This window comes from Urocampus carinirostris, chromosome 14 (genome assembly GCF_059441175.1).
Source record: "Urocampus carinirostris isolate Australia breed hairy pipefish chromosome 14, RoL_Ucar_1.0, whole genome shotgun sequence".
In the NCBI taxonomy this organism is placed as follows: Eukaryota; Metazoa; Chordata; class Actinopteri; order Syngnathiformes; family Syngnathidae; genus Urocampus; species Urocampus carinirostris.
Window position 1 is genome coordinate 9,870,278 of NC_142362.1, and position 9,075 is coordinate 9,879,352.

General features: G+C 40.3%; 1 protein-coding gene and 1 pseudogene across 1 annotated transcript; both read right to left on the reverse strand.

The window, feature by feature from the left end:
• Positions 1-818: 818 nt before the first annotated feature.
• tpt1 (tumor protein, translationally-controlled 1) lies at positions 819-7,063 on the reverse strand. The gene is made up of 6 exons (XM_088353165.1): positions 6,896-7,063; positions 4,286-4,353; positions 2,930-3,120; positions 1,627-1,732; positions 1,176-1,292; positions 819-1,087 (listed from the first exon to the last, which is right to left on the reverse strand). The coding sequence occupies exons 1-6, from the start codon at positions 6,921-6,923 to the stop codon at positions 1,085-1,087; spliced, it is 513 nt and encodes a 170-aa protein (XP_088209291.1). The 5' UTR covers positions 6,924-7,063; the 3' UTR covers positions 819-1,084.
• Positions 5,767-5,893, reverse strand: LOC148352602 (U2 spliceosomal RNA; annotated as a pseudogene).
• Positions 7,064-9,075: the final 2,012 nt, after the last annotated feature.

Sequence of the window (9,075 nt, forward strand, 5' to 3'; positions counted from 1 at the left end):
TGAGTTCAATTAAGGTAATAACCATAACGCGCAGTTGTCCATAATACTTTCTACAGTAGAATTAAGCCGATCATATTTTTCTATTCTGATGCCAGCCAAAATCCCAACCAAATAATTGTTCCCAGATTTTTCTTATTTTAGTGTGTTCTATTCAGGTTTCTTCTGTAGATGAGCTCACCAAATTCCTAAAATCAGAGTCTGTGTGTCTTGAAAAGTATGCTAAACTTCAGAATTGTTGTGTAGCCCACTTTCTAAATATTTACAACAGGCCACGAGCCGGAACAAGCCCGTCAAATTACATAGTCTAACCCGCCATAGATTTCAGAGTATGTCGAAAGCAGCAGCAAGACTCAAGGTGGTTACCATTTTTCAAATGAATGCGAACGAGAAATGCTTTGTTAGAAGGTAATGTTGAGCTTAGTGTGGTGAGTTGGTCTAGGTATATAACTGCAGTCATTCTACTCTTAATACAAACCAGTTAAGATGAACCCCCCATTATGAATGTGTCATGTTTAGAAGAAATCCCAATCATCCGTGAATATCACATGTAGATTAAGTTACTAAAAAAGGCTGAAAGATAAAGCAAAATACTGAAAAACAAAAACATGTTTTTTTTACAGGTTCAGGCCACATTCCTGATTTACAACCTTTTCTAACCATTTCCCTGAAAGTGATCAAAACAAATGTGGTGCTCCTACGAGGCAGGGCAAGTTTACTTAATTGAATTCACACATTTAGCTTGATTGGCCAATTGATAATTTAAATAATTTATTGACCCCCGATTTGCTGCAATACTATTACAAAGAAGTTGGCAATCATAAGGTCTCAGATTTATTGTCAAATGAATGGATGACATTTCGAATGAAAGCATGAACCCAGCACACGAAAGAGAGCAGAGTTTGGAAAAAATATGCACTCCTTCAATTTTACTGACCCCAAAAATTCAAACACTGTTTTTGGCAGGCGGGGAAACCATTTAAAAACCATTGTCCGGTGAGCGGTGATGAAATTGAGCACATGATGCATTCTGCTCCTGGGGCGTCCAGGAAGAAGCGGCGGCGGTTTCCGATCAGATTCGTCCGAGTTACTGCAATAACAATCGAATATTTATATAGTTGAGAAATACTTTACACTTGCTACACCCCATGGTCTTTTATCAGGTGACGCGCACTTACGCATTTTTCAGCAATGAGGCCGTCTTTGAAGAAACGCATGAACGGCGTTGAGCCGTCCTCACGGTAGTCCAGAATCGCAGCCATACCGTCCAGGTTGAAGGACTCGCCAACATAAAACTGAAACCCACAAAAATGGCATTCGTTTTTCAAAGACACCGCGACAAAAGTCATCAGCACTATGGCCTACATAGTCCTATTGTAATCTGTTTATTATGAAGGGGCTTAAAAAAAAAAATCACAGAATGGGTCTCTTTTAAAATCAGCAGAATGATCTTATGTAAAACTATCATTTTATAATTATTCAAATAAAACTTAAAAATTAACTGCCGTGGAACAAGACTTCCTTATAAAGGAAAAAAGATCCATGTTTTGCTTCTTCATAATAGAACCAAATCAAACATTTGTTCATCTTTAGGTCTCTCTATTTAAGAGTGCTTCTGTGCGGATTTACCTGCAAATCGCCGAAACCTTCACAGACTTTTTTGACTTCATTGGGGGCTTCTGCGACAAATGTGGACAGACGGTCAGGGTTGTTTTCTTTGAGGTGAGCGGTTACCCTGGGAAAAAGAAGCAAAAGCAGTTGGTAAGGAAAAACACCAACCCCCGAAAAAGGATTCGAGGAAACCCAACAATCGAATCGAACCGGTTAGGGCAGGGTACCCGAAGGCTCGCCAGCCAGACATGGTTTGGAGATGAATCGTATGAATCTGAGTCTTTCCAAATATGATTACTTTTGAACATGCAAACCCATATTTACACTGCTAGAGGAAAGGTTTTGGTCCAGTCACTATAGGGTTCGACACCAACAGACCCCATTTTGACTGTACGGCGGAAAATCAAAATCAAATGTTTACTGTTGAGACACTATGATAAGAACCCACAAAACAAATTGTAAAAATCAAAAAACTCCTGCATAGCACCCAGATATATTTGATTAGGTAAGCGGTAGGAAATGCAAAATGCAGTTTTGATGCAGACTCTATGAAATGGTTAATAGCATTCAAACGTTACTATAATTGGTAATGTGTTTATAACAACCCTGTGGAGGAATTTTGGCCCACTTTTCTTTGCAAAATTTCAAATCTGCAATTTTTTAGGCTTTTTTTTTTAGCATGAACTGCCTGTTTAAGGTCATACCATGGTATCTCAATTGGATTCAAATCAGGACTCAAGACTTGGGCACCCCAGAACTTTCATTTTGTTTTTTAGGCCATTCAGAGGTGAACTTGCTTGTGTGTTTCAGCCGATTGATCCAAGAGTTCTTAAAATTGTAGGCACCAACTGATGTTTGGACAACCTTCAGATCCCCTGATAAAGACCAGAAATTATTCGATCAACCACATCAAGTTATCCTTGAGGCAGCAGAGAAGCCCTGAAACATCACACGACCACCACCATGCTTTACTGTTATCATCATGTTCTCCTAGTCTGACGGTTTGACATCTTGATGCCATATTTAACGGGCTTCTCAGTCCACGGAATGTTTCCCCAAAAGTCTTGAAGATAATCAAGACCCAAGAAATACTGAGCTCTATAGGAGAATGCCCAAGCTTCAGTTATCCCCTCAAATTCAAGTGCCCTTGGATCATGGTATAAAGTTAAGGGGGCCAGATGCGCTTTTACTTAAGAACTTTGCTTGTACCTGATTTGAAACCAATTTTCAAGACAAAGATGACCGTCAAAATGAGTTTAAGTAACTGCAGGAGACAAATTTATACCGGTATGGGACAGAGGCCCACGCCATAACTACTTACTTCTTGAAATAGTCTTTGAGGTAGACCTGGTAATCCTTCTTATTTTTAAAGGACGTCTCCTGCAGCTTGTGGAAAATGACGATATTGACGCCAGAAACGGACGACGACTCCGTGCCTTCGGTGGGTTCCTCGGCCGACGCGTTGGCGCCGATGAGAGCGCCGTCGATGTCGCCGCTGGAGGTGGTTATATGCTAAAATACAAGGGGGACAATCAGGGGGCGTCATTCTTTGTTGGAGCTCGCTTTCCAGATGGTTCAAGAGTTGGTAGCGCAATATTTTTCTCCACAGTGCAAAATCTTCCACGACACGAGAAAGTCATAAATGAAGCGTTTGGCGTCATTGGAGGAACAATCACATACAAAATTGACTAAACCCATAAAAACGCAACAGAAAGCGATTGTAGCGAACCAGCGATTGCATCCCACTCATTTCTGATACAAGAAATTGGATCTTCTCCTTTCTTTGTGGTGCGTGTCTGGCTTTTCATTCGTATTTTCACCACGTGTGTCACTGTTGTTATCAATTTCAGGGTCAATACACCCTTTTCATGGCCAAACTCAAACACTTTCAGCACACTCCCCGTGCCTGTGTTTCCTCACACGTTCTAAAAACATGCATGGTAGGTTAATTGGTGACTCGAAATTGTCTCTAGGTATTAGTGTATTAGTGAGCATATGCTAGTCAGTTCAGGGTTGTCCTCTGCCCACTACCTGAAGATAGCTGGGATGGGCACCAACCTCCCCGTGAACCTATTGAGGATAAGCGGGTTCAGATTGAACATTGGTAGGAGCGGCAAGTCCACGGTTTAAGACTGGGCGGAAGAATATGTTGTTTGCCTGGAGAGGGATGGACGCCACCAAGCTGCACTTGCCCAAGACACACCACAGGAAATGGTGCCCCTACAAGCCTACTTGTTAAGGGATCCAACCAACCATGAAGGTACTCAAATCAATGTTTTATAAGGACTGTACAAATAAACATGACTTGACCTAATTAAATCAATGTTATTCATACCACTAGGAAGCACTAAATAGTACACGCCATCCCTAAGTGAATACCTTTAAGGCATTATACATGGGCAAATATTTATGAAATTCAATTACAGCTATTGGCATGTGAATAGTTTTCTGTCAGTTTTGAAGAAAATCAGTATTACTGTGGTAAAATGTCTCCCATTTAGTACAAGCAAACCTCAGATTACTGCGCTTATAACACTAAATAAATGTATCATTCATTCAGCTTGAAACCGGACTAGCCATGACTGTTTTTTTTTTTCAGTCGATGACTAACACCCAAGTGATGAGGTGCCAGTTACGTGACATCACTTCCTTGTCCCATGCACATTTATTGGATTACCTTTCCTTCCACTTCATAGAAGATTGCCGTCTCTTTGACTGGGTAGACGTCTGAGAACATCTCATCGTCTGTGGTAGACAGGCAAGACACATTTTAAATTAGAACAGCTAGTATGGACAACAATATTGATAATATGACTAAGTACGATACACAGTAGAACCTAGGGATAGCCCAAATTATTTTATGTGGCCAAATATCTACAAAATGCAAACTTTGCAACATTCGTGAGAGGACTTGTCCCTAAAATGCCTGTCTGCTACTGGGGGGCATCATGTAAGATGGTTTACAACTGGTTTGTGTCACAGCATAATGAAGATGCAGATACGCAATAGGAAACGAACTCCCTATCCGTTTCCCTTTTGATTTTCTCCCTCCTTATTCAGTTCAGAATTTTGTGTTTTAAAAATGTGTGTGTCCGCAATACAATACTACATTTTTGCGCCCAATTGGGCTTTAAGGTGCAGTGAGCCGTCAGATCTCGTCTATTGTGCCAAAGGAAATTGTTTTTTCTTAATAAACATACAAATGTTAACTAGGGTTGGGACGATATGCTTTGGTCACAATTTGAATACATCTCGATACTAAGGTGCTGATTTTTGTCACGATTCTCGATGATTGCGATTAACAATTGATTAATATTCTTTTCTAAAATCATTCACTTCCGGGACTTCAGTTTAATTGTCTATCTGTCCAAAACTTCAATATATGAATAAATAGGAGGGAAATTGGGAATCTGATTCGCCGATTACTAAAAAAATAAATCGACCGATTCATCGATTATGAAATTAATCGCAAGTTGCAGTCCTATCCTTTTTAGTGTTGTTTTTTAGCCTGCATGCAATTAATTTCAAATAGCATTGTCAGGCATAAAATAACATCTCAAGCTCCCTTGTGACAAAATGTATAAAATGTACAATGCATCTCATCAAAACCGTATTGTAAGTCAACTGTCCAACTCCCTTCAGTGTGCAAGGTCTGCTGTGCAAGCATCGCAAATAGTCTTTATTTGGCAAATCAAGGCTAAAATACTTCAACTTTGGAAGTTTAGGCATGCAAACTTGATGTTGACGCCGCCATATCCTTATGTTACTGCTTAAGTCAGAGATTTCGGCACACTTGTGACTGTCAGCTGAGATTATTTATGCAGATATGCCTCTGTTGGACAGACGTGACTGGCAACAATAATCGACCATGAACTTGCCAACTATTTCTTTTATCGATTTCAGTCAACGACGTCAAGTTATTTCAAAAGAAAAGAAGTTGAAACAGTTTTGATCTACAATCGGATGTTTTGCTTATTTTCAAAGATAGAAACTTGAAAAACATAAAAAACATAGTCAAATCTTAGATATTTTTTTTTCATTGTTCATTATCCATCATCGGTCAAATCGTGATTCACCTCTCAGCCAACAGGCCGAGACACTTGATCCAAGCCAAGAGGCTAAGCCAAGATCCTAGCCAAAAGGCCAATAAGCGATCAGTGCGAATGCACCGTTCCTGGAGGTACTGCAATAGGGCCGATGCGTGGAGTGGACGAAGCAAGCTCCTATTCCATCTCCCCGTTACATAAATATAAGAACAGATACTACACGATCTTAAGATTGGGGGTTTTGGGGTTTTTAAGGGTTATTGATCTATCTTCGTTATTCATTATCCATTATCGGTCAGTTCATAATAGATTGCAGCAAAACGATTTAACAAAATATATCATCTGTGGCCATGTGCTGCTGTCCCAGTCAGGTCCCTTTCCATGTATAGTCTGTGCCTTGTAGTAATGGTTTTCTATTATGGTAACTACTTTGATCATTCGGGTTATTCTAACCGTTGTTTTATTTTCTTCTCGTATACTATTTCTATTAAGTACTTTGAGTGTCGTTAAATTGCCTGAAAGTGTTTCACGAATAGTTTTGTATTTTTTTGAGAAGTTGCGTTACCCCACGAGCCACGATGACCATGTATAAAGTTTATACTGTCAATTTCGGTAACAGTTTGAGCGTGAAAAATACATATGTAACAAAAGCTATGAAATCATTTTCAGTACACTTTTTTTTTTAGTTTGAAAAATTTTAATGACACTTTTAACAGCAAATAAACAATGTGAGGTTGGAACATTTTATCTCGTCACTTTTAACAGCAATTAAACATATTCACAATTTCATTATATCATTTTCTAACTTGTTCGACGAACAGTGCGTATAGAGATTTTTATGAAGAAATGTGTCTTGGTTCAACAAAGAGGGTGAGAAACACTGTTCTAATGTTATGGGCTTGTCATACCACGTCCACCATTGAGGTCTCTTTGATGCTAACGTTAACTTTAAAAGGGCCCGTAAGACTCCAAAGCGAGCGCCGTGAACACCAAAACGGGCGGCCACGCGGCTTGTCGTCACCGTACACGGTGTAACACTTCGGCCATTAAGCGCCATGAAATCATTCGGAGTACAACACGGACTCGTCGTCGTCGTCATCTTGTTAGCATTAGCATAGGGAACGCGACGGCACGCGTTAGCCGGGCGTCGGCCAACAAACTATTTTTAACACTTTAAAATTACCTTCCGTGGTCACGAAAAGAAAATGCAGGGACACAGACAAAACGGGAAAAGTACTCACTGGAAACGGCGCACTTGTAGATAATCATTTTTGCCGCTTCGGTGTTGAATCTTCCTGAGATAGAAAGAAAGGCCTGTCGCCCCAAACCGAACCAGGGAGGAAAAGAAAGCGCAGGCCACGCTGCGGACCCTTTACATCGCGATGACGTCACCGGGGAGGGTTAGCTTTTCTCTGCTCTTTGCTGCCACCCCGACTTTAAGTCGCCGAGAGAGGTATTACACTTGGTCATCTGATCTTTTTTGCGACGAAATAGTGTATTTCCGTGATAAACCGAACAGAGATTTAAGTTATCGTTTATTATCCAAAAATAATCTTAGATTTTCCCATTCAAATTAAAGTCTTTTTTTTTTAAATGTGTATAGCCCTTAATCACAAAAGAGTCTCAAAGGGCTGCACAGGTTATTACACAGACTATTTTTCGGACTATTATTACATCATCCCCTGATCTGGAGCCAACATGAGAGCAAGGAAAAACTCAACATGAGGAAAATGAAGAAACCTTGAGAAGGGACCGCACATGTGGCATCCCCCTTTCAGGATTACCAGACAGCAAAGGATGTTGCAATCACAAATAATACAGAGATATTGTCCACGAAAAGTATAGGTTAATCATATGCTATAGAGTAGAAGTGTGTTTTAAGCTTAGATTTAAACATTTCCACTGAGGTTGCAGATCGGATCTCAGGGGGAAGAGCATTCCACAGCACCGGTGCCCGGATGGAGAACGCTCTTGGGATCACCAGAAGACCGGCGCTCTCAGAACGAAGGCTTCGGACCGGAACATAGGGGGAAGTCAGATCTGAAAGATATGAGGGAGCAAGTCCATGTATGATTTTGTATAATACTAAGAGAACCTTGAAATCACATCTTAGGCTAACAGGGACCCAATGCAAGTCGGCGTGATGTAATCGGACTTTTTTGTCCTAGTTGAAAGCCTCGCTGCAGCATTTTGTACCAGCTTAAGGCTCTTGATTCTGGACTTCGGGAGACCGGAGAGTAGTGCATTACAGTAATTGAGACGGGAGGTAACAAACGCGTGAATTATGATCTCCGCATCCTACTGAGACAGTATGGGACGAATTTTAGCAATGTTGCGAAGATGGAAGAAAGCGGTTCTAGTAATTTTCTTCACATGTGTTTGAAAGGACAGATCGGGGTCAAATATGACACCTAGATTTTTAACTGAGTCACTCTGTGTGATGTGAAATTTGTCAATGTTCACGGCAGTTTTTGAGAAAAGGTCACGGCATTTAGATGGACCAATAAAATGAAAGACTCCTATCCGATGACATTTACACCCTCGCACATATTCCGGTTATCACGACGCGGGAGGCGGTCGCCCCGTGCCGAATGGTGATGCTGAACCGAACCCTGCCAGTGTAGTGCCTAAATCTGACTCCCCCTGCAAAATCCTCCCCTCCTCGCTATTCTGCTGCGCTTCCGACAAAAGCGATCGTATTCTGTATAATAAGTTTATTAAAACAATAAAGCAAGCTAATTAAAACAACTAAGCGATCGTAGTCGGTGTAGCCATTCTCTATTTAACGCTTGCATGTGGTATATATCATTCATTAAACATTATATATATATATATATATATATATATATATATATATATATATATATATATATATATATATATATATCTGTATCGGGGTGGCATTGGCTCAGGAGGTAAAGCATTTGTCTTGGGATCAAGAGGTCACAGGTTTGAATCCTGGCTCCTCCGAGTTATATGTTGAAGTGTTCTTGGGGAAGACACTGAATCCCTGATGCCCCCGATAGCAGGTAGTTGCCTTGCATGGCTGACACTGCTATCGGTTAGTTAGTATGGAAAAATGTAAAGCAGATTTTAAAGCGCTTTGGGAGGTCTTCATTGACTTGAAAAGCGCAATATGAATGCAGACCATTTACATTCATTTAAATCCGAAATACATGAACTCCGATATAATCGTGCATTTTTACAAAAAAAATACTCGTAGCAAGAAATTTGCATTCATTTTACATATGATAAGCTAATTGTCAGCTAATTGCTGCTACGGGTAACAAAAAAACTCAAAAAGGCTGGCAAGAAAATTGAAATGTGCATTTGTCACTTCGAGTCTCAATAGTTTGTATTTTTCTTTGCACTCGATTTTTGTTGCACTACACAATACAGCAACATCAAGTGGTCAAATAAT

Bases quoted from the DNA above. Each gene is read 5' to 3' on its own strand.
- tpt1 (XM_088353165.1), bottom strand. From the start codon at position 6,923: ATGATTATCTACAAGTGCGCCGTTTCCA. The intron at 1,733-2,929 runs GTAAGTAGTTAT...TCTTTTTCCCAG, and splicing joins CTCAAAGACTATTTCAAGAA to GGTAACCGCTCACCTCAAAG. The intron at 1,293-1,626 runs GTAAATCCGCAC...TGTGGGTTTCAG, and splicing joins AAGGTTTCGGCGATTTGCAG to TTTTATGTTGGCGAGTCCTT.